The sequence below is a fragment of the Dendrobates tinctorius genome, unplaced genomic scaffold (assembly GCF_039654945.1).
Source record: "Dendrobates tinctorius isolate UK_male_01 unplaced genomic scaffold, ASM3965494v1 ptg000034l, whole genome shotgun sequence".
NCBI lineage: Eukaryota > Metazoa > Chordata > Amphibia > Anura > Dendrobatidae > Dendrobates > Dendrobates tinctorius.
This window is the reverse complement of record NW_027361702.1, coordinates 9019990-9046124: the sequence shown is the minus strand read 5'-3', so window position 1 is coordinate 9046124 and position 26135 is coordinate 9019990. Positions and strand designations below refer to the sequence as shown.

General features: G+C 46.2%; 1 protein-coding gene across 1 annotated transcript in view; it reads right to left on the bottom strand.

The window, feature by feature from the left end:
- The window catches only part of BTK (Bruton tyrosine kinase), a 289004-nt gene that overhangs the window by 115424 nt on the left and 147445 nt on the right, over window positions 1-26135 (bottom strand). Inside the window, exon 4 of the mRNA XM_073573073.1 lies at window positions 10623-10688. Coding sequence (XP_073429174.1) covers window positions 10623-10688 — 66 coding nt within the window. The remainder of the gene's footprint in view (window positions 1-10622; window positions 10689-26135) is intronic.

Genomic DNA, 26135 nt, shown 5'->3' with positions numbered 1-26135 from the left:
CCTCTGTACCCCAAAAAGGCATTTCGATCACTTGACAAACAGGAAATTCTCCCTCAAAATCCGGAACACAGTCCGAACATGTTCCACATGAGAGTCCCAATTCTTGGAGAAGATCAAAATATCATCCAGATAGATAATCAAAAATTTATCCACAAAGTCTCGGAATATATCGTTCATGAAGCACTGGAAGACAGAAGGGGCATTAGTGAGCCCAAAAGGCATCACCAGGTACTCAAAATGTCCCTCCGGAGTATTAAATGCCGTCTTCCATTCATCCCCATGCTTAATGCGAATAAGATTATACGCCCCCCTGAGGTCAAGCTTGGTAAACCAGCAAGCACCTTTAACTCTGGAGAATAGATCAGAAATCAGGGGTAACGGATACTGATATTTAACAGTAATTTTGTTGAGGGCACGATAGTCAATACAAGGCCTTAACCCCTTTCTGCCATCCGACGTACTATCCCGTCCATGGGACCTGGGCCCCTATGCCCATGGACGGGATAGTACGTCGGCGCGATCAGCGGCGCCCACGTGGTGAGCGCCGCTGATCGCGGCCGGGTGTCAGCTGATTATCAAAGCTGACACCCGGCACAATGTGTCAGGGGTGGTCACGGACCGCCCCCGACACGTTAACCCCTTGCACACCGCGATCAAACATGATCGCGGTGTACCGGGGGTTAAAGGGAAGCATCGGCAGGGAGGGGGCTCCCTCCGTGCTTCCCTGAGCCCCCCACGGCAGCGCAATGTGCAGCGCTGCTGCGGGGGGCTCCTTTCCTCCAGGCCCCCGAATCCAAGATAGCGACGGGGGCCTTCGGGGGCCTGAGGAAGCTGGCTTCCTCAGTGCCTGCAAAGCGCAGGTATGAGGAAGCCTTCTGCAGTGCCTGTGTCAGATCGCTGATCTGTCACAGTGATCTGTGATGTGACAGATCAGCGATCTGTCACAGGACAGTGATGTCCCACGGGACTATTTAGTAAAGTAAAAAAAAAAAAAAAAAAAAAAGTGTTAAAATAATTTAAAAAAAATCGCCAAATAAATTAGAAAAAAAAAAAAAAATATTCCCCCAATAAATCCATTTTTTGGAAATAATAAAAAAATCAATAAAAGTACACATATTAGGTATCGCCGCGTCCGTAATGACCCGCCCTATAAAACTATCCCATTAGTTAACCCCTTTAGCGAACCTCTTAAAAAATAAAAATAAAAAACGAAGCAAAAAATAATGATTTATTATCATACCGCCAAACAAAAAGTGTAATAACGCGCGATCAAAAAGACGCATATAAATATCCATGGTACCGCTGAAAACGTCATCTTGTCCCGCAAAAAACGAGCCACCACACAGCATCATCAGCGAAAAAGTAAAAAAGTTATAGCTCGCAGAATAAAGCGATGCAAAAATAATTATTTTTTATATAAAATAGTTTTCATTGCATAAAACCGACAAAAACATAAAAAAACGACCTAAATGAGGTATCGCTGTAACCGTACTGACCCGAAGAATAAAACCACTTTATCAATTTTACCGCACGCGGAACGGTGTAAACGCACCCCCCCAAAAGAAATTCATGAAACGCTGGTTTTTGTTCATTCTGCGTCCCAAAAATAGGAATAAAAAGCGATCAAAAAAGTCACATGCCCGAAAATGGTACCAATAAAAATGTCAACTCGTCCCACAAAAAATAAGACCTCGCATGATTCGGTGGGTCAAAATACGGAAAAATTATAGCTCTCAATATGTGGTGATGCAAAAACTATTTTTACAATAAAAAGCGTCTTTTAGCGTGTGACAGCCGCCAAACATAAAAACCGCCATAAATAGTAAATCAAAACCCCCGATATCACCCCCTTAGTTAGAGAAAAATAATAAAATTTAAAAAAAAGTATTTATCTCCATTTTCCCATTAGGGTTAGGGTTAGGGTTAGGGCTAGGGTTAGGGTTAGGGCTAGGGTTAGGGCTAGGGTTAGGGCTAGGGTTAGGGCTAGGGTTAGGGCTAGGGTTAGGGTTAGGGGTGTGTTGGGGTTAGGGTTGGAGTTATAATTGGGGGGTTTCCACTGTTTGGGCACATCAGGGGCTCTCCAAATGCAACATGGCGTCTGATCTAAATTCCAGCCAATTCTGAGTTGAAAAAGTCAAATGGTGCTCCTTCCCTTCCAAGCTCTGCCATGCGCCCAAACAGTGTTTTACCCCCACATGTAGGGTATCAGCCTACTCAGGACAAATTGCAAAACAATTTTTGGGGTCCAATTTCTCCTGTTACCCTTAGGAAAATAAAAAATTGGGGGCAAAAATATCATTTTTGTGGAAAAAAATGATTTTTTTATTTTCACGTCCGAGTGTTATAAACTTCTGTGAAGCACTTGGGGGTTCAAAGTGCTCACCACACATCTAGATAAGTTCCATGGGGGGTCTAGTGTCCAAAATGGGGTCACTTGTGGGGAGTTTCAATAGTTTAGGTACATCAGGGGCTCTCCAAACGCACATGACACCCGCAGACCATTCCATCAAAGTCTGCATTCCAAAACGTCACTGCTTCCCTTCCGAGCCCCGACGTGTGTCCATACAGTAGTTTTCTCCCACATATGGGGTGTCAGCGTACTCAGGCCAAATTGGACAACAACTTTTGGGGGTCCAATTTCTCCTGTTACCCTTGGGAAAATGAAAAAATTGGGGACTAATTGATCATGTTTGTGGAAAAAATACGAATTTTTTATTTTCACGCCCGGGCGTTATAAACTTCTGTGAAGCACTGGGGGGTTCAAAGTGCTCACCACACATCTAGATAAGTTCCTTGGGGGGTCTAGTTTACAAAATGGTGTCATTTGTGGGGGGTTTCCACTGTTTAGGTACATTAGGGGCTCTCCAAAGGCAACATGACACCCGCAGACCATTCCATCAAAGTCTGCATTCCAAAACGTCACTACTTCCCTTCCGAACCCCGACGTGTGCCCATACAGTAGTTTTCTCCCAAATATGGGGTATCAGCATACTGAGGACAAATTGGACAACAACTTTTGGGGTCCAATTTCTCCTGGAACCCTTGGAAAAATAAAAAAATGGTGACTAAAAGATCATGTTTGTGGAAAAAATACGAATTTTTTATTTTCACGCCCGGGCATTATAAACTTCTGTGAAGCACTGGGGGGGTCAATGTGCTCACCACACATCTAGATAAGTTCCTTAGGGGGTCTAGTTTCCAAAATGGTGTCATTTGTGGGGGGTTTCCACTGTTTTGGTACATCAGGGGTTTTCCAAATGCGACATGGTGTCCGATCTCAATTCCAGCCAAAAACGTCAAATGGCGCTGCTTCCCTTCCGAGCTCTGCCATGCGCCCAAATAGTGGTTTACCCCCACATGTGGGGTATCAACGTACTCAGGACAAATTGCACAATAACTTTTAGGGTCCTGTTACCCTTGGGAAAATAAAAATTGGGGTGAAAAGATCATTTTTGTTGAAAAAATATGATTTTTTAATTGTACCGCTGTACGTTATAAACTTCTGTAAAGCCCTTGTGGGTTCAAAGTTCTCACCACATATCTAGATAAGTTCCTAGGGGGGTCTAGTTTCCAAAATGGGGTCACTTGTAGGGGGTTTCCACTGTTTAGGTACATCAGGGACTCTCCAAACGTGACATGGCGTCCAATCTGAATTCCAGCCAATTTTGCATTGAAAAAGTCAAACTGCACTCCTTCCATTCTGAGCTCTGCCATGCACCGAAACAGTGGTTCCCCCCACATATCAGGTATCTGCGTACTCAGGACAAATTGCACAATAACTTTTGCAGTCCAATTTCTCCTGTTACCCTTGGTAAAATAAAAAAAATTGAACCTGAAGTATTTTTTTTATGAAAAAAAGTTAGATGTTCCTTTTTTTTTGTAAATATTCAAAAAAATTCCTGTGACGCACCTAAAGGGTTAATAAACTTCTTGAATGTGGTTTTGAGCACTTTAAGGGGTGCAGTTTTTAGAATGGTGTCACTTTTGGGTATTTTCTATCATATAGACCCCTCAAAGTGGCTTCAAATGTGATGTGGTCCTAAAAATAAAATGGTGTTGTAAAAATGAGAAATCGCTGGTCAACTTTTAACCCTTATAACTTCCTAACAAAAAAAAATTGTGGTTCCAAAATTGTGATGATGTAAAGTAAACATGTGGGAAATGTTAGTTATCAAGTTTTTTGTGTGCCGTATCTCTGTGATTTAAGGGCATAAAAATTCAAAGTTGGAAAATTGCAAAATTTTCAAAATTTTCGCCAAATTTCTGTTTTTCTCACAAATAAACGCAAGTTATTTGAATGAAATTTTACCACTAACATGAAGTACAATATGTCACGATAAAACATTGTCAGAATCACCGGGATCCATGGAAGCGTTCCAGAGTTATGACCTCATAAAGATACAGTGGTCAGAATTGTAAAAATTGGCCCGGTCATGAACGTGCAAACCACCCTTGGGGGTGAAGGGGTTAATGAACCATCCTTTTTAGCCACGAAAAAAACCCCAGCACCTAAGGGTGAAGAGGATGGTCTAATATGACCCTTCTCCAATGACTCCTTAATATAGGATCGCATAGCCTCGTGCTCGGGTACAGATAAATTGAAAAGCCGACCCTTGGGGAATTTACACCCCGGGTTCAGCTCAATTGCACAGTCATAACTCCTATGAGGAGGCAAAGACGCAGACTCATTCTCACTAAATACATCATAAAAGTCAGCCAAATAGTCAGGAACATCATGCGACTGGGGAGAGGTGGAGAAAACAGGAGCATCACTAAGGGCACACCGACAACCCCAACTCACCACAGACAAAGATTTCCAATCCAGAACTGGATTATGGATTTGCAACCAGGGAAACCCCAGAACAATGGTATCATGCAAATTATGCAACACAAAAATCTGCAATTTTCTTGATGGTCTGGGGTGACCCGCATTACCACCTGGGTCCAAAACTGAGGTTTATTCTTCGCCAAAGGAGTAGCATCAATACCCCTCAAAGGGATAGGCGTCCTCAGAGGTGTCATAGGAAATCCACAACGTTTAGCAAAATCCAAGTCCATCAGGTTTAGAGCTGCTCCCGAATCCACAAAAGCCTTGGCGGAAAATGTGGACAAGGAGCAGATCAGAGTAATTGCCAGAAGAAACTTAGGTTGAACACCACCCACAGAAAACGTGTGTGCACAACATTTCTCTCGTTTAGGGTAGACAGAAATAATATGCGAGGCATCTCCACAAAAAAAACACAGCTTATTACGCCTTCTGAACTCCTGACGTTGCGCCCTAGACAAAACTCTATCACATTGCATAGGTTCAGACATTTGTTCAACAGGTGGCAACATCTCTTGTGTAGTTTTGCGTTCACGTAAACGCCGATCCACCTGAATGGCTAATGACATAGAATCGTCAAGACCAGAGGGAACAGGAAATCCCACCATAGTATCTTTTACAGTTTCTGACAAACCCTTCTGAAAGAGGGCTGCCAAGGCACCATCATTCCAGGTAGTAAGGACCGCCCACTTTCGGAATTTTTGACAGTACAACTGCCGAATCCCGACCCTGGCTTAATGCCAACAGGGTCTTTTCAGCTTGATCAATAGCACTGGGTTCATCATACAACAACCCCAAGGCTTGAAAAAATGTGTTCACATTATTCAGAATAGGATCATCAGGTTTCAAAGAAAACGCCCAATCCTGGGGATCGCCGCGCAGCAAAGAGATGACAATCTTAACCTGCTGCGCGGAGTTCCCCGACGAGTTAGGCTTCAAGGCAAAAAATAATTTACAATTATTCTTGAAATTCAAGAATTTAGACCGATCCCCAAAAAAACACATCAGGAGTAGGAATCTTTGGTTCAGCAGCAATGAGCAAGATAGGCGGAAATTCCCCGCACTTCAGCAGCGAGCTGCTCCACACGATCAGACAATTGCTTCATCTCCATTGAGAGAAAAATTCCCCCTACGGCCTCAGAGATATAGAGGAAAAAATATGCACAAAAAAAAAATAAATTCTGACACACTTTTTTTTTTATTTTTTTTTTTACAATTTTCTCCTGCTATTAAGTACCCTACGATCTGCGGTATGGCTGGTGATTCTGTTATGATGAGTCACCAAAGGAGGAAAAAACAAAATACTAGCTAAGTCCAGAAAAAAACAGAGAGGTTGGTAGCTATCGGATTGCTGACCCCTGAACCTATCCACAACAACTAGCAGTAGCCGTGGGGGGTTCCTACGGTGCCCTAGACCCCTCGATCACAGCCGGAGAACTACATAGCCTAAAGACAGAAAGGGGAAAAACTAAACTGCCCCAGAGCAGACCCCAAAGCAATAGGCAGCCCCCAACATATAATGACGGTGAAGCAAGATGAAAACACTAACACAGATAGAAAGATAGGTTGAGCAAATGATGGGGCCCAAGCTAACTAAATAGGACAGGATAGGAAAGCTGCTGTCTGCCATCCGCAAAAACCCTATCCAAAATGAGCCAACCAACTGATAGGAAAAACAGGCCCTGAAGTCGCTAGGCTTCAAAAGACAATATCAGCACTCAGGTATATTCTGAAGACAGAGCAAAAGATCAACAGATCAGAGACAAAAATGGAATTCAGCTCACCCCCGGCCGGGGATGGCAGAACTCCCAAAAAAACAAGGCAAAACAAAAACAAAACTGAAGAGTACAAAGCAGAGCAGAAAAACTTAGCTTTGAGATGCAGGAATCAGACTGGTCTCCAAGAATCCAGCAGGATCACCAGCAAGGCAGAAGGGCGTCGGCTGCCTTATATCCAGTCCTCAATTCCAGCCACCCAGTCATCATCTAGCTGCCCAGGTGTTTGGTAATCAGCCTCACTACCTTCCTTCACCAGAGGAGGGAGTTCATCAGACCTTATTGGTGAAGGGAAAAATTAACTCACAACAATCTTCCCTGGCTGGTTCATCCCTGTGCGAGTGTTAGGGTTCAGTCATAACATTATAGCCAGCCAATTTAGTGTGTCCTGGGGTATCCATATGGATCTGGTTTGTGCCTTGGCCGTACAACTACAGGCATTGTCCCTGAAAGTCGCAGCGATCAGTGACCAACAGCAGCTTGCACATTCAGCCACTTCTGTTGACCAAAGTCATTCGTAAACCACGTTGGAAAATAAGGTAAAATTACCAGATTGCTTTGACGAAGACAGAAGTAAGTTTTCTATTTATTCTACTTCATACAAATTATGCTTCCATTTACATTGGGTATGTTAGGCGTCAGGTTTCTGCGCCTGCTCTGTAGGAATCCAGAGCCTCACATTCTGCGGTCTCCTGCTGTCTATCTACAGTCATGGCCAAAAGTTTTGAGAATGACACAAATATTATATTTTCACATGATCTGCTGCCCTCTGGTTTTTATGTGTGTTTGTCAGATGTTTTTAATCACATACAGAAATATAATTGCAATCATATTATGAGTAACAAAAGGTTATATTGACAGTTAGAATGAGTTAATGCAGCAAGTCAATATTTGCAGTGTTGACCCTTCTTCTTCAGGACCTCAGCAATTCTCCCTGGCATGCTCTCAATCAACTTCTGGATCAAATCCTGACTGATAGCAGTCCATTCTTGCAAAATCAATGCTTTTATTTTGTCTGAATTTGAAGGTTTTTGCTTGTCCACCCGTCTCTTGATGATTGACCACAAGTTCTCAATGGGATTAAGATCTGGGGAGTTTCCAGGCCATGGTCCCAAAATCTCTATGTTTTGTTCCCTGAGCCATTTAGTTATCACCTTTGCTTTATGGCAAGGTGCTCCATCATGTTGAAAAAGGCATTGTTGATTGCCAAACTGCTCTTGGACGGTTGGGAGAAGTTGCTCTTGGAGGACATTCTGGTACCATTCTTTATTCATGGCTGTGTTTTTAGGCAAGACTGAGAGAGAGCCCATTCCCTTGGCTGAGAAGCAACCCCACACATGAATGGTTTCAGGATGCTTGACAGTTGGCAAGAGACAAGACTGGTGGTAGCGCTCACCTGGTCTTCTCCGAATAAGCCGTTTTCCAGATGTCCCAAACAATCGAAAAGGGGATTCATCAGAGAAAATGACTTTACCCCAGTCCTCAGCAGTCCACTCCCTGTACCTCTTGCAGAATATCAGTCTGTCCATGATGTTTTTTCTGGAGAGAAGTGGCTTCTTTGCTGCCCTCCTTGAGACCAGGCCTTGCTCCAAGAGTCTCCGCCTCACAGTGTGTGCAGATGCACTCACACCTGCCTGCTGCCATTCCTGAGCAAGCTCTGCACTGCTGGTAGCCCGATCCCACAGCTGAAACACTTTTAAGAGACGGTCCTGGCGCTTGCTGGTCTTTTTTGGGCGCCCTGGAGCCTTTTTGGCAACAAGGGAACCTCTCTCCTTGAAGTTCTTGATGATGCAATAGATTGTTGACTGAGGTGCAATCTTTCTAGCTGCGATACTCTTCCCTGTTAGGCCATTTTTGTGCAGTGCAATGATGACTGCACGTGTTTCTTTAGAGATAACCATGGTTAACAGAAGAGAAACAATGATGCCAAGCACCAGCCTCCTTTTAAAGTGTCCAGTGGTGTCATTCTTACTTAATCATGACAGATTGATCTCCAGCCCTGTCCTCATCAACACCCACACCTGTGTTAATGGAGCAATCACTGAAACGATGTTAGCTGGTCCTTTTAAGGCAGGGCTGCAATGATGTTGAAATGTGTTTTGGGGGATAAAGTTAATTTTCTAGGCAAATATTGACTTTGCAAGTAATTGCTGTTAAGCTGATCACTCTTTATAACATTCTGGAGTATATGCAAATTGCCATTAGAAAAAATGAAGCAGTAGACTTTGTAAAAATTAATATTTGTGTCATTCTCAAAACTTTTGGCCATGACTGTACTGCCCAGAGAAGATTACTTTGCAGCAGACCGCTCCAGAGACTAAGTTCCTCTGTGCTCCTACTGGGCATGCTCACGAGACGATCTCCCATTGGAGATCGGGAGTCATGTGCCCTGGTCCTGCTCCAGATCTCATTGGTCCATCTCGGAGATCTGGAAGGTCCTGCACGGCTATAAAAAGCGCGCATGACCATTCGGCCATGCGCTAGTATAGACTATACTTGCTATGTGTGAATGGAGACGGATGTATGATTCTGGTGACTGACTTATTAAGAACCCCCTTCCCTCTGATATTACGCATGTGGATAGGGAATTAGTTCACCAGTCAGCGCCAGTCAGTGGCAAGCCTTAGGCCACTGTGCACACCGCACCTCTGCGCTAGCGTTCGACATTGCGCCTGCTTTGTAGCTGTGTAGTCCAGCGGCAGTTTCCTGCGCTGCAGTTGCAGCCCTTCTTGGCGCTCACAGTAGCGACGCCGCACACATGGTAGGTCTAGACAGACGCAGCTCCTCTGTCTTAGGTCCTGCTCCTGTGACCTGATACTGTGTGTGCATTTTACCTGAGGCCTGTGACACTAACAGGCTCAACGTTTCTGTATGTTTTTGTTGTGGCGCCTCTGTGTGTGAACAGAGCCCGCTCTGCGCACTTCGGGTCAAGTTGAACCCGTGTGCATTATACCGCCATATTGCTCGTCTGTCATTACCTAGCAGCGGTGTAACACCTACTACACAGTGGACCCCGAGCGGCGAACGCACTTTATTATTTATTTTTATTTAGTGCGTTCCGCCGTTCCTAACAGGGTATCCTTTGGGTCTGAGAGTCAACAAGTAGGCCATATTTTGTCTTTACTCAGTGGAGATTCACAGGCCTGGGCTTTTTCTTTGCCTGATGATTCTCTGTAGTTGACCTCTGTAGAGACATTTTTCTCGGCTCTCAGTATAATTGATGACAAGTTTGACAAAGTCACTATAGCAGAGTTCAAGGTCCATAGATTGGTTCAGGGAGGTTGTAGCTCTGAGTTCAGACATTGGGCTGTCATGACCTCTTTGAGCGACCCTGCTCTCTGGAGTCAGTTCTGCCAGTGACTGTCACATCAGATTAAGGACAGGATGACTTACAATTCTTGTCTACAGTCTTTAGAGGAGGCTATGACCCTCGCTATTCATTTAGAAAGACATCTGATGGATAGACATATTAGAAGGTATATTAGTGGAACCTCCTTCATCAGGTAGAACTAGTGAATCACTGCAAATTGGTGCTTGCAGGGGTCCTAGAGAGGGTATGAAACACGGAGCATCTACTTTTGTTTATATTGTGGTCGTTCTGGTCATGTTATGGTTCAATGTTTTAAGTACATTATTTAATTTTTCAATGGAAAGAAAAACTTAAGTGTGAAGTTGCAGGTTCCAAGAATCTGAAATTATGTCTCTTACAAGTATCATGATTTTTCCTCAAGGTATCACTGGAGACTAAAAGTTTTTCTTTTTTTTTGTACACCTGTATTTGTGGATTCAGGTTCTGCTTTGAACTTTATTGATTATGACTTCGCTATAAACTGTGGTTATATTGTCTCTACTCTGTGTGTCCTCATTCAATATGCTTTATGTGTTCCTAATCTAAGAACTTACAACATGTTGAGCATATTTTATATGGATCAGTGATGACAAAAGAAAGATTGCAGTTTTTTTCTTGGAATATAGGTCATAATGAGGAGTTCATGGAAAGTATAGTCCAGAATATGGCTTACCTGAAATGGGTAGGGAAACCGCTCAATGATACTAATCTGTTCAGTATCTGCAAATTCGTCCCTTGTCTGAAATAACAGGAAAAATTCTTAGTTACACAGCATTTTAGGAAAACACAGAATTTTTAAAATGTTTTAAAATTTAGAGATGACAGATGACCACAATTGGTTACCACCAATATAGCGAGGGTCCCTATTATTTAGATCTTGGTTGTTCACACCCATAGGGTTTTTAAATGCAGTAATACCTGCTTGTTACTAGCCTATGGGTAGGTTCACACAACCGATTTCTTCACCTTTATGAAAAACGTACTGATTATTCCGATCAGAGTGTCATCAGTTTTTTTAGTACGTGGGGTGAAAAAAAGAAAAGTTTATCCATGTTGTCCTTTGTCAGTCCTTAAAAACTGGATCTCATTGGGATGTCATTCAAGTGCGGTCGGCTTTTTTTCATGCACCCATATACTTGCATTGCCGATTTTGATACAGCCCCTCTGATTAATATTGGACATGTCTCCGATTTTTTCCACGGACCACTAAGTCCAAAGAAAAAATTGGACATGTGCACAGCGTCCTAGAATATCATAGCTTCACTTCCTTTAAACTTTGACTAGTTAATTTCATATTTATATGTTGTGACAGGGTCACTGGCGCTGTATGTGAGGGGAGATATGTGTCACGAAAGTTGCTATCTTCCTAGATGTGAAATCCAGAAGTTTCTCTGCAGCATGTTATGTGCTGAGTGGGGTTAATCGTCCATGACAGGGTTGGTTTTTTGTGAGTGGCTGTAAGAGAGGGCGGGACAGTTACTCACCATATCTCCTCCCCAAGGGTGTGGTTTGGGAAGTTACATGACCGACCATTGAGTTTTTTTTCGGTCTGTGTGTTTGGAGGCAAGGAAATCTCCAGTCTGGAGCTGCAGTGGGAGCTGAAGTTTATTGTATCCGGAGCGGTTGAATCCCGCAGGCATATGGACTGTGCCATCAGTTATCTTTTGTTTTGCCATTGTGCCAGAAAGGCCATGTTTATTTTGTTATACCCTGCACTGGTTTATGCCGTGTTTTAATAAACCAGCAGAAGAAACACTCCTGTGTCTACATCTGTGAGCACCTGAGTGAGACAATCTACCACAATGTGGTTATAAAACCATAATTCCACACAGTACTTTGATAAAGCCTTAGAGTCCCAAATAAAGCATTCACACATTGTCCAGAGTGTTCCATAAAGTATTTCCTTGCAGTGCACAATGAGTGGCATACTTGTACCTGTAGTGTCATCCAGTTCCCACAATAACTAGAGAGCGCCATACTTTATATAAGTAACTAGCTGAAGAGCGCGGTGCTGCCCGGGCATAGTAACTAACTGTGGTTAGTTATAACAAATTATAATTATCCTCCATCCCATAGTCCTGTGCCCATATACCCATCATACATATCCACGATCCCATAGGCCCGTGCCCATATACCCATCATACATATCCTCCATCCCATAGCCGAGTGCCCATATACCCATCACACATCCTTCATCTCATAGTCCCATGCCCATATACCCATCATACATATCCTCCATCCCATAGTCCCATGTCCATATACCCATCATACATATCCACGATCCCATAGTCCCGTGCCCATATACCCGTCATACATATCCTCCATCCCATAGTCCAGTGCCCATATACCCATCACACATCCTCCATCCCATAGTCCCATGCCCATATACCCATCATGCATATCCTCCATCCCCTAGTCCAGTGCCCATATACCCATCATACATATCCGCCATCCCATAGTCCCATGCCCATATACCCATCATACATATCCTCCATCCCATAGTGCCGTGCCCATATACCCGTCATACATATCCTCCATCCCATAGTCCCGTGCCCATATACCCATCATACATATCCGCCATCCCATAGACCTGTGCCCATATACCCATCATACATATCCTCCATCCCATAGTCCAGTGCCCATATACCCATCACACATCCTCCATCCCATAGTCCCGTGCCCATATACCCATCATACATAGCCTCCATCCCATAGTCCAGTGCCCATATACCCATCACACATCCTCCATCCCATAGTCAACCGTTATGACATCATAATGAGGGGCGGGGCTTGATACACACACACTTTTTCCCCATTATGTAGAAAGGGGCAAAATTGTTTGGTGAATTGGAACGTTCAGGGTTAAAATTTCGCCTCACAACATAGCTTAGGACGCTCTCGGGGTCCAGACGTGTGACTGTGCCAAATTTTGTGGCTGTAGCTGCAACGGTGCGGATGCCAATCCCGGACATATACACTCACACATACATACATACAGTACATACATACACACACTTCAGCTTTATATATTAGATTATTGCCTATGATTTTCAATGTCACAGTGTTATTGTTGATAAAGGACTCTCCTGCACGTTGTAAAAAAACAAACATACAATGATGGGCTTTGACTTATAATGTGGTCTGTTGGTTCCATGCCGCTGTTGGAAAAAAAGCGCACTGCATACAGTCAAATGTATATATGAACTATGAGAAATCTGAATCTTTATTGTTTTTATTATTTTGTTTCTATCTACTGACTAACATATTACAAAGATATATATTGTTCCTGTAACAAAATATATGTTTTATTCTAAGAAATCTATTGTTTAGATTGGGAAACCCTTAAAATTCTTTCTATCAGCCATTAGTGTGTGAGCAGGTACGCGGGATGCAGTGACGGACAGGAGGCAGAGGACGGGTTAACAGTTTTATTTAACAAGGGAATATTCCATGCAGGGAGGTAAAGAGTTAAACAGTGGATTAAACAGTATAAATGGCAAAGGATATGGTGAGGTGAAGAACAGCGATTCAGATAACGGCAGTTCGGTTGTACTTGTGTCAGGAGTTCCTCAAACTGTAACTCCTGCTGTGAACTTAATAGCGCCAGCAACAGCTGGCGCGGTGTCTTTTCTAGGAAGGTCCTGTGGGCAACAATCCCTGTCTTATGGCAGCAGCGTTCAGTCTCCGGTACCTTACGTTGATCCTAGTCCATCTACTGAAGTGGCATGAGGAGTAGGTATGAGCTTTCCGATATTGAAATATCGGAAATCGGCCCGATATTTGCGATATCGGAATTCCGATTTCCGATTCCGATATTTTTTTCAAATCGGAAATCCCATAATCCTTCAGCCTCTGAGCGATCCGTGGAGCCAATCTGGAGCTGAAGAATTGCTGACAACATTGTGTATCTCCCCTAAGCTTGGTAGGAGGCGTCCAAACGTGCTAGCTAGGGGCTGCGCTGCGATTGGCTGGCTGGATGGTGTGATCAGGCAGTATAAAAGGCTGCGCCTGCCATTTTAGCCTCACTCTACTGTGAAAGCAGATAGGGATAGGTTGCTGTGGGAGATAGGGAGAGATCTCGGATCTAATAGCGATAGAAATTGTTTTTCAGCGACTGTAGCAGCCCCTGTGTGTTACAGAAGCAGTCTTTTTCCTCACTGACCCAGCTCAGTTTCATTTTTTGTGCTGTGCAGGCTCTCAGTGAGGTGTTTAGTGAGACAGTGCAGCTCACATTCACTGCAGCTGCTGCAGCTCCTCTTGCTGCAGCACTGTGTGGTGTGTGTCTCACTGCCTTTTCTTTTCATCCCTTAAATCCCCTTCCCCTAGTTTTTCCTAAAAGTTAAACACTATATAGGGATTGTGCTGTGAGGGACCCAAACAACAGCACCTGGCCCAGTCCCGGAGAATCCATTTTTTTTTGGTATCACAGTGTCATTTACTGCGCTGTGACATCCGACCGTAACGTGTACACCAATACCACAAACACACGTCACTTTTTGTGTAGGCCACACTAGATTCAAATAAAGTGTAGCAGACACACCATCATCACACAGTGCCATTAGTGTTTCTTATACCTGTTTGTAGTCCTACAGGAATAAGCACACTAATTCCTAATAATTACTTTCTTGCCGTTCTGAATCCATCGATAGAGATGAAGAAGGCAGGGAGTAAGGGACATCCCCGCGGCGGCCGTGGAAGAGGTGCATCAGCAGCTAGACATGGTGCACATCCAGAGCAAGCAGCAGGCCCAAGTCACTCAGCACCTACTTTCACCCGGCAGCAGTCATTTATGCGCAGCTTGTTAGGAGCGCAGGGCCATAGGCTGATAAGAGAGGATCAAGTAGAAACCGTTGTTGGTTGGATGGCAGCTGAGGAGTCCACCTCAATGAGCACAGCATCCTCCCAGGACCTCTCCACCACATCGGGTCAGGCCACTGAAGAGCAGCATCCATCTGCTTCTTCACCGCCCAATAAATTGCCCAGACATTCAGAGGGCCAGGAGCCAACCTTAATCTTCTCAGAATCTGTTGGCTTGAAATCTGTGTGCCATCCAGACAGCATTCCTGCAGCTGAAGAAGAGGTAGTGTGCACAGATGCGCAACCACTGTGTCCGTCTGAGGAAGAAGTGGAGGGTGAGCCAGTGCCCACAGTGACCAGACCCCAGTCAGCAGATGATGATGAAACTCAGCTGCCAGTTTCTGCTGACGAAAGTACATTGGATGACGAGGTCCTTGACCCATCATGGCATGCTGAGGGGCAGCAAGCAAGTGGGGATAGCTCAGAGGAAGAGCTTGCAGGTATGGTGCAGCGTGGCCGTCCACGTGGGAGAGGAAGAGGAAAAAATTGGTTGTCAGCACCCGTTAGGAGCAGGGCTCTTTTAAAGAACACAAGGGGTGCGCCCAAGAGTTGTGGTGCATGGGCCTTTTTCGACCAAGTTGCAGATGATGTTACAGTAGTCAGATGCAAGCTTTGTCGACAAACTGTGCAGAGAGGGAAGAACGTCAGCAACCTTAATACCACCAATATGTTGATGCATGTCAGGAAGAGGCACCCTGTGGAGTGACAGCATCACACCCAAGATGATTCGCCATCTGCAGCTGGTTCCCCACCTTGCACCTCTTCAGCCACAGCGGCCACCTCTTACTCCAGCTCACAAACAGCTGCTCCCACTTCCTCGCCAGAATGCCAGGGTGCATCTGCAGGCAGTGTGGTACGGGGGCACACTGTCTATACTTCGTCAGCATCCCAATCGCTGGCATCCTCACACTCCCAATCCAGTGTGCAGCCATCTGTCACACAGGTGTGGGAGAAAAGGCGCCCGTACTCGGCAAACCACCCACGACCACAGGGCATGAATTCTCGCATTGCCAAACTGCTTGCAGTGGAAATGCTACCATTCTGGCTGGTGAGCAAGCCAGCCTTTATCGATATGTTGGGGTTTGCAATCCCACAATACAGCATTCCCAGCCCCTTCTACTTCAGCAGGCAAGCCGTCCCCACCCTGCAACAGCATGTGGAGCGTAAAATTAAGCAAGCGCTACAAAATGCAGTTAGCAGCAAGGTCCACCTGACCACCGTCGCGTGGACCAGTCAGCATGGCCAGGGACGCTACATTTCCATCACCGCCCATTGGGTAAATGTAGTTGAGCCTGGAACTGAAGTAGACAGTGCAAGTGCGCGAGTCCTGCCAACTCCACGAATTGCAGGCCTCTCCTTCGTACAAATTGACTCCTCCTCATACTCCTCGTCAGACTCGCCTGCACCCAGATGTACCACAACAACCGATTTCAGCACTGCATCGGCCAAACATCAACAGGCCGTGTTGAAATTGGTTTATCTGGGTGACGTTAGCCACACCACAACCGAGCTGTGGAACACGCTCAAGGAGCAGAGCGACATGTGGCTTGCACCGCTCAACCTCCAGCCTGGTATGGTGGTGTGTGACAACGGCCGAAACCTGGTCGCGGCTCTGGGCCTAGGTGGTCTGACTCACATTCCATGCCTTGCCAATGTCCTAAACTTGGTGGTGCAGAGTTTCCTTAAGAACTATCCTGACCTTGAGGAGCTGCTGCACAAAGTCAGATACGAGTGCTCTCATCTGCGGCGTTCAAGCATGGCTGCATTGCGCTTTTCAGCCATGCAGCGCAGATTGGGCCTGCCCGAGCACCGCATCATTGTTGACCTCCCCACCAGGTGGAATTCGACTTTGCATATGCTGCGGAGGTTGCGTGAGAAGCAACCTGCAATTATGGAGTTGCAGCTGCAGCAGGCGCAAAGTAGGCGACACACATCTCAGCCCTCCCACTTTACAACCACAGAATGGGCATCCATGAAGGACATATGCACCATTTTGAAGTGCTTCGAGGACTCCACTCTGATGGTGAGCACGGATGCTGCCCTACTCAGCCTGACTATTCCCCTTATATGCCTTATAGAATCATCACTTAAAGGACTAAGGGATGAGGTTTCTCTGGAGGAGGAGGAGTATGATGAGACACTTGCACCAACCAGGCAATCTTCATCGGCCTGGTTGGTACAAAGCTCTGTGGGTGCCTCACAAAGGTCCAGGCAGGACACAGCAAGTAAGGAGGATGAGGAGGACTATGAGGATGAGCCAGAGGAGGAAAGTACTCAGCGATCTACTAGTAGTCACCAGCTAGAGCGTGGATGGGGTGATGCAGAGCAGCCAGAGCACATTCCTCCAGCTGGAGACAGCGATGCATGGCCAGTTGGCAGCCTTCAGCACATGAGTGACTTCATGCTGCAGTGTCTGAGAAACGACCCACGCGTGGCTCGTATTCTCCACACAAATGACTACTGGGTGGCCACCCTCTTAGATCCACGTTACCGGGACAGCCTTCAAAGCCTAATTACACCGTTGAACCGGGCACGTAAAATGCAGGAGTACCAAGATGCACTGGTTAATTCACTCATGTACTCTTTTCCACCACATAGCAGTGATGTGCGTGCACTAGCAGGCATCTCAGTGCGTCCTGGGCCCAGCAGAATCCGTTCAGAAGCCGGTAGCAGAAGCAGTACATCTGCTACTGACAGGTTCAGTATACCCAACCTGTTCCAACGGTTTCTGAACCCGCAAACAGTTCGGGCACCATCAGCACAGACAGTGCGACGCACTAGGAGGCAACGTTACCGTGACATGGTGGCACAATACCTCTCCACCCCTGTCAGTGTGCTTCAGGATGGATCTGCCCCCTTCAAGTTTTGGGTCTCCAAGTTGGATACATGGCCCGAGCTTAGCCAGTATACCTTGGAGGTCTTGGCTTGTCCTGGTGCCAGTGTGATTTCTGAACGTGTCTTTAGTGCAGCTGGCAATGTACTAACAGACCAACGTACCAGACTATCCATTGCAAATGTGGACCGGCTTACATTCCTAAAAATGAACCAGGCCTGGATTTCTGGTGACTTTTGCTGCCCTGGGCCAGAGTAGACAGGTTACATGCATGGTTGGTAGCAGTATGCATGCTCTGTCATGTGCCTATGTTGCACACAGCGTCATCTGTTGTGCCAGTGCTCTGGCCTCTACTACCAACATCTAGCACCTGGTCCTGTGACTGACTCTTTCACCTCATACTGTTTTCCATGGGCTCTAGTACTGCCAGCTAGTGCCCATTTCCGTGACTGCTGATTTCACAGCATGCCGTGTTTCTGGGCTCTAGTACCGCCAGCTAGTGTCCATTTCTGTGACTGTCACTTTCACAGCATGCCGTGTTTCTGGGCTCTAGCACCTCCAGCAAGTGCCCATTTCCGTGACTGCTGATTTCACAGCATTCCGTGTTTCTGGGCTCTAGTACCGCCAGCTAGTGCCCATTTCTGTGACTACCACTTTCACAGCATGCTGTGTTTCTGGGCAACAGTAACACCAGCTGTACCTCCTTAGACCAAAGTGGAAAAAAAGAATGACAGATGCCAAACAAGCACAAGAGGTGGGATCCAGCCACGCCGGCTGTTTCCTGGCAGTGAAGTGCGGACACAGGTGCCTCCCCTGAGGGGTAAACCGAGTTCCAGCATCGCCAGCTGGTTCTCGGGAGTGCCCAAGGGCACGGGTACCTCCTGCTCCAAACCGTGTTTCGACAATGCTCGCCGTTACACGGTTGTGTCCACTGCACTGTTCCACGCCCCTGCCGTACATCATTCCGGCTCAGTTTGCTGTTATCCGTGGTGTCGGCAGAGTAGAAGCCCCCTACGTGGACTCCGGGACCTGGCGCTCAAGGCTGGTCTCGACAGTGCCAGTAGGCCCTCCTCCTCCCCTGCTGCGACTGCGGAGTAAAGAAGACTGTGTCCGGGTTGCGGTGGCAAATGTGGCTCTTGCGCCTTCTGCCGAGAAGACATTACTCTGGTAGAAGACCCAAGACAGGAAGACAGATGCAGAAGACCCAAGACAGGAAGACAGATGCAGAAGACCCAAGACAAGAAGACAGATGGAGATGTCCCCGGACTCCTGTCTTTTTGCTCTTGAACTTGCGTCTTTGTGGGGTTTTTTTGGGCTTCTCGGCAGTGCTTTTGGCTTATGTCACTACTACATTGTGGTATCCGGGCTACAGTAATGTCAGCTGTTGCCCAGTACAGCCACTGGCACTTTTACCTTCTGCTTATCTGGGTTCCAGTAACGTCAGCTGGTTCTCAGTAGAGTCAATGGCTTAGGTCCCTCCTTTGTGGTATCCAAGTTCCAGTAACGTCTGCTGGTCCTTGGTAGTGCATTCTGGCACAGGTTACCTCCTGCTTAGTTATCGGCCTCCGGTAACGTCAGCTGGTGCCCGTTAGATCCATTGGCTCTTATGCTGATTTCTGCTGCCTATACGGGTTCGAGACTCACCAGCTGGTTCTCTCAAGTTCCTGTGCCTACTGTTACTTCTGCGTATTTCCTCTGGGTTTGGGACATTCTGCGACCAGCCAATAGCAGAATAACCATAGACGGAGGTTTAGGTAGCAGTAGGAGCAGATGTACATGAACCAAAAGCAGACTAGCAATATGCAGAATTACTGAATAACAGTAATATAATCAGCAGAAGAAGACTAAGCATGGTTTAAAGGGAGTGTATCCGTTCCTCCACGTGGTGCTCCTGGAAACTCCCTGCAAAGCAAGGTGAGCTGAACGCGGATACATGTCAGTCAAAGGGCATATTGATACCACCACCGGCAGTTTTAATTTAATAATGTAAAATCACTAAGGCTAGTTTCACACTAGCGTTTATGAGCGCAGCGACGGCCTGCGCACGGCCGCCGCTAAGCCCCGCCCCCTGCCGCGCCCCGCCGGTAGCTCCGCCCACCGGCGCTTGACGCTTCATGCGCCCTGCGTCCCCTATCTTTATCACAGGGGGCACAGGCCGTGCGCAGTATGCGTTTGGCGGCGCATGCGTCCTTTTGACGGTGCGCCGACCTGCGCCAAACGCAACCTGCTGCAGTTTGGTTGCGTCGGTGCACCGTCAAAAAGGTGCATGCGCCGCCAAACGCATACTGCGCACGGCCTGCGCCCCCTATGATAAAGATAGGGGACGCAGGGCGCATGCAGCGTCATGCGCCGGTGGGTGGAGCTACCGGCGGGGGCGTGGCAGGGGCGGGGCTTAGTGGCGGCCGTGCGCAGGCCGTCGCTGCGCTCATAAACGCTAGTGTGAAACTAGCCTAACCCTAACTATCCCTAACCCCTAACCGTTACCCTAACCCTTACCCTACTAACCATAAATCCTAACCCTACCCCAACTAATCCTAACCCAAAGAAAAAACACCGCTGTTAAGAAGATGGCGACGAGTTTTCCTGCTACAGCTTTCGCTCTGTGCATTTTTCTAGCGATTTTTTTGCTCCTCTGCCAACTCCTTCCCCATTATCCTGAGGTGTTTCCCCTCCATTTTATCCATTATATAGCACTGTAGTGGTCATTTTGTAATTCCGATTTTTTTTTCTCCCATTGACTTGCATTGATATCAGAAATCGGAAATTCCGATATCCGATATTTTTTCAATATCGGAAATCGGAATTCCGATACGATATCGGGTAATATCGCTCATCCCTAATGAGGAGCATGGGACACGGCACTGTCTGAGCCCGATGTAGCCCCTGCATGACTCTCCTCACAGTCTCTGTCAGCTGTGGTGGTGCTTGGGCACAGGCATATGGGGTACAGATGCTCTGGGATTGGAGCACTCATTGGTCCCTGCTGCAATGACTGACAAGGGTACGGGCCACAGTCCTGTATGAGCCCAACATGGCTCGGCAAATATAAACTTGCAAAGTCAGGGTGCACATGTCTGTCATGGTCCTGGTCACTGTTATGGGGCATGTGTGCTGTACTCACGGACACGTAACGTTGGCGCCTTGTCCTCTGGTAATAACCGGGCTCACACTGCACGACTCTCTCTCTCTGATCCCCGCTGTTGACGGCGGGGCTGCTGCATGGGCGCTGGCCTGCATAATGCTGGTGCTCCCAAGAAGGAGCACTTCTCTCCCTGGCAGCTGCTGTGCACTCCTGGCTCTGCACTCTCTGCAACGGTCCCTCTCTCTGGATTGCTGCTGAGTACACTGCTCCCCTCTTCGCGGCGGTCCTCTTCAGACGGTGGGGCCCTGCCACAGCGCCGGTACTCTGTGGTCGGGAGGGGAAGCAGAGTGCGCCTCTCACTGCTCTGCGCGTTGCACTCCGTTGGCCCCAAACTGACCTGCCGCGCGCATTTCTGCTTTTTATCTCCCCGCTGCTGCGCACTTTTCTCCTGTCTTTCCCCGCATCCCCGGGTCGAGAGGTTAGTCCGGCTCACTAATGCTTCCCCCCGGGAAAAGGCGATGTAGCCTCATCAGTTCAGGACCCGGCACGCAGGTACCTGTGGTCTGGTTGTCCCCCTTACAATTGCAGTAATAGCCTTACAACCTAAAAAGCCAGCAGTACATCATGATGCAAGTCTATAGAAAGGAATTCAGTCAAGAAAGTACATTATAATGGCTCAATACCAACCAAGATGACACATCACTGCCCCCTCACACCACTCCATCGTGCGTTTCTCTTTTTGTACTGTGCACTTTCTTATTATTTGTGTATTTTACCATTACTGGATAAATGTGTTCAGCAGTCTTAATTTTGTTTCTTATTATGGTCATTTTATTTATTGCTTGATCTACCATTTAACAATTTAGTTGACATACAGTCATATGTTACTGTTTGGGCACCCCTATTAATGTTAACCTTTTTTCTTTATAACAATTTTGTTTTTTGCAATAGCTATTTCAGTTTCATATATCTAATAACTGATGGACTCAGTTATATTTCTGGATTCAAATGAGGTTTATTGTACTAACAGAAAACGTGCAATCTGCATTTAAACAAAATTTGACCGGTGCAAAAGTATGGGCACCTCAACATAAAAGTGACATTAATATTTCGTAGATCCTCCTTTTGCAAAAATAACAGCCTCTAGTCGCTTCCTGTAGCTATTAATGAGTTCCTGGATCCTGGATGAAGGTATTTGTGACCATTCCTGTTTACAAAACAATTCCAGTTCAGTTAAGTTTGATGATCGCTGAGCATGGACAGCCCGCTTCAAATCATCCCACAGATGTTCAATGATATTCAGGTCTGGGGACTGGGATGGCCATTCCAGAACATTGTAATTGTTCCTCTGCATGAATGCCTGAGTAGATTTGGAGCGGTGTTTTGGATCATTGTCTTGCTGAAATATCCATCCCCTGCGTAACTTCAACTTCGTCACTGATTCTTGCACATTATTGTCAAGAATCTGCTGATACTGAGTTGAATCCATGCGACCCTCAACTTTAACAAGATTCCCAGTGCCGGCATTGGCCACACAGCCCCAAAGCATGATGGAACCTCCACCAAATTTTATTGTGGGTAGCAAGTGTTTTTCTTGGAATGCTGTGTTTTTTAGCCTCCATGCATAACGCCTTTTTGCATGACCAAACAACTCAATCTTTGTTTCATCAGTCCACAGGACCTTCTTCCAAAGTGTAACTGGCTTGTCCAAATGTGCTTTTGCATACCTCAGGCGATTCGGTTTGTGGCGTGCTTGCAGAAACGGCTTCTTTCGCATCACTCTCCCATACAGCTTCTCCTTGTGCAAAGTGCGCTGTATTGTTGACCGATGCACAATGACACCATCTGCAGCAAGATGATGCTGCAGGTCTTTGGAGGTGGTCTGTGGATTGTCCTTGACTGTTCTCACCATTCTTCTTCTCTGCCTTTCTGATATTTTTCTTGGCCTGCCACTTCTGGGCTTAACAAGAACTGTACCTGTGTTCTTCCATTTCCTTACTATGTTCCTCACAGTGGAAACTGACAGGTTAAATCTCTGAGACAACTTTTTGTATCCTTCCCCTGAAAAGCTATGTTGAATAATCATGATCATTTGAGAGTTGTTTTGAGGAGCCCATGATGCCACTCTTCATAGGAGAATCAAATAGGAGAGCTACTTGCAAGTGGCCACCTTAAATACCTTTTCTCATGATTTGATACACCTGGCTATGAAGTTCAAAGCTCAATGAGGTTACAAAACCAATTTAGTGCTTCAGGAAGTCAGTAAAAAGTAGTTAGGAGTGTTCAAATCAAGAAAATGATAAGGGTGCCAATACTTTTGCACCGGTCAAATTTTGTTTAAATGCAGATTGCACATTTTCTGTTAGTACAATAAACCTCATTTAAATCCAGAAATATAACTGAGTCCATCAGTTATTAGATATATGAAACTGAAATAGCTGTTGCAAAAAACAAAATTGCTATAAAGAAAAAAGGTTAACATTAATAGGGGTGCCCAAACTTTAACATATGACTGTATGCTGCCCCCTGCATACATTGAGATTTTATATTTTGTTTTTTGTTTCCCACTTTTTATGTTATCATGTTTTAATATATGAATTGTTGTGTAGTCATCTATAATAATAAATGCCCTAAGCAGCTTCCGGTTGTAACAACTTCCGTCCAGTTGTAACCGGTGACGTCACTGCACACCTCTTTCCATGTTAACCCACTCCACTCCTCCTCAACACACACACTCCTCTCACCTTTCACCATCTCCACTCACGTCCACTCACTCTTTCACACCACATACGACCCTTTCTCTCACTCTGTCTCTCATACTCACGCCGTCATCGCAGCTGATCCACGATCCCCGACATCTTCTTCCGCCGGCGCCATCCTGGATCCAGACGCCCTCCACGCCGGCGACATGTTCTTGCGGCGACGCCATTTTGGATCGGCGAAATCCCGCGATAGTCAAGATGGCGTCGCCGCAAGAACATGTCGCCGGCGTGGAGGACGTCGGGATCCAAAATGGCGTCGGCGAAATCTCGCAAGATTTCGCCGACGTCATTTTGGATCCCGACCGCATCCACGCCGGCGACATGTTCCTGCGGCGACGCTATTTTGGATCAGCGAAATCCCGCGATACTCAAGATGGCGTCGCCGCAAGAACATGTCGCCGGTGAGGACGACGTCGGGATCCAAAATGGCGTCGGCGAAAACTCGCGAGATTTCGCCGACGCCATTTTGGATCCCGACGTCGTCCACGCCGGCGACATGTTCTTCCGGCGACGCCATCTTGATTATCGCGGGATTTCACGATACTCAAGATGGCGTCGCCGCAAGAACATGTCGCCGGCGTGGACAACGTCTGGATCCAGGATGGCGCCGGCGGAAGAAGATGTCGGGGATCGTGGAGCAGCGGCGATGACGGCGTGAGTATGAGAGACGGAGTGAGAGAAGGGCTCGTATGTGGAGTGAAAGAGTGAGTGGAGATGGTGAAAGGTGAGAGGAGTGTGTGTTTTGAGGGTTAACATAGCAAGAGGTGTGATGCTATCGCATCCTCCCGATGCCATAGCATCGGGCCATAATCTAGTGTTTTATATTCATCAATAAAAGATTATTTTGCATACATATTTCTTTGAATATATTTTTTTGGGGGATATATATATTGTTTATGGTATTTATTGTATTGTTAATTATGTTTTTTTATTTATGGTATTTCTTTTCTATATAGACTTTTTCACTAACATCCATGTGTCTGCTCAAACAGTCAGAAACAGACTCCATGAGGGTGGTATGAGGCCTGACATCCACAAGTGGGTGTTGAGCTTACAGCCCAACACTGCAGAGCGATTGGCATTTGCCAGAGAACATCAAGATTGGCAAGTTCAACACTGACACCCTGTGCTTTTCACGAATGAGAGCAGGCTCACATGCTCAGTGCGACATGTGACAGAGTCTGGAGAAGCCATGGAGAACATTCTGCTGACTGTAACATCCTCCAGCATAACAGGTTTGACAGTGGAGTAGTAATGGTGCAGGGGGAATTTATTTGGAGAGCCGCACAGCTCTCCATGTGCTCGCCAGAGGTATCCTGACTCCTATAAAAAACTGGGATGAGATCCTCAGACCCATTGTGAGACCATACGCAGGTGCAGTGGGCCCTGGGTTCATTTTGATGCATGACAATGCTAGTCCTCATGTGGCTGAAGTGTGTCAGCAGTTCTTGCATGATGAAGGCATTGATGCTATGGACTGGCTTGCCCGTTATCCAGACCTGAATCCAATCAAGCACATCTGGGACATCATGTCTCATTGAATCCACCACAGAATGTCCAGGAGTTGACTGATGCTTTAATCCAGGTCTGGGAGAGGATCTCTAAGGAGACATACACCGCCTCATAAGGAGCATGCCCAGGGGTTGTAGAAAGGTCATACAGACACATGGAGGCCACACACACTACTGAGCATCATTTCCTCATCTTTAGGCATTTCCACTGAAGTTGGATCAGCCCGTAATTTGATTATCCAGTTTGATTTTGAGTATTATTCCAAATCCAGACCTCTATGGTATATTAATTTTGATTTACATTGATCATTTTTGTTTTATTGTTTTCAATGCATTCCATTATGCAATGAAAAAAGATTTTCCAATTGAATATTCCATGTAGTGATGTGGTATTTTAGTGGTTTTTTTTCCTATTTTTTTTGAGCAGTGTATATGTCCTCCATCCTGATATATGTCTGACATCCTGGCCCCAACCTGGAATATATGTCCTCCATTCTGGTATATATGTTCTGTTTCCTTACCCCATCCTGGTATATACTGTGTATCCCCATCCTGATATATAAGTCTCTTATCCTGGGCTCTATCCTGGCATATATGTCACTTATCCTGGGTCCCTTCCTGGTATATACTGTGTATTACCCATCCTGGTATATATGTCCTTATATCCTGGTATATATACTGTATATTCCCTATCCTGGGCCCCATCCTGGTATATATGCTCCCCATTCTGGTATATATCCCCCATCCTTGTATACATGTCCCTCATTCTACTGCTGTTCTTTAAAGTGTATATCCAGGACTTTATGAAAAATAAAAAATATGCCTAAGCACTAACAGGCAGGTAGTTGCTACTTACCTGACTGTTCTTGGCGCCGCTGTTCCCTGGCACAGAGCTGTCACAGACCACTCCTGCTGGGGATTCAGCTAACACAATGTGGAGGTGTAAGATAACAAGCAGGGATGCGGGACGCGAGGCATTGGGAATATGGCTGCCAATCAGAATGATGTTGGAAGTCCTGCCCTGTCAACAGTGCAGAACAGAAAAGAAACATAAGCTCCGTAGACGTGACATCAGCAGAGGCAGCGGAATCCCCGGCAGGAGCATCTGTGACCACTCTGTGTCGGGACAAGAATGGCATTG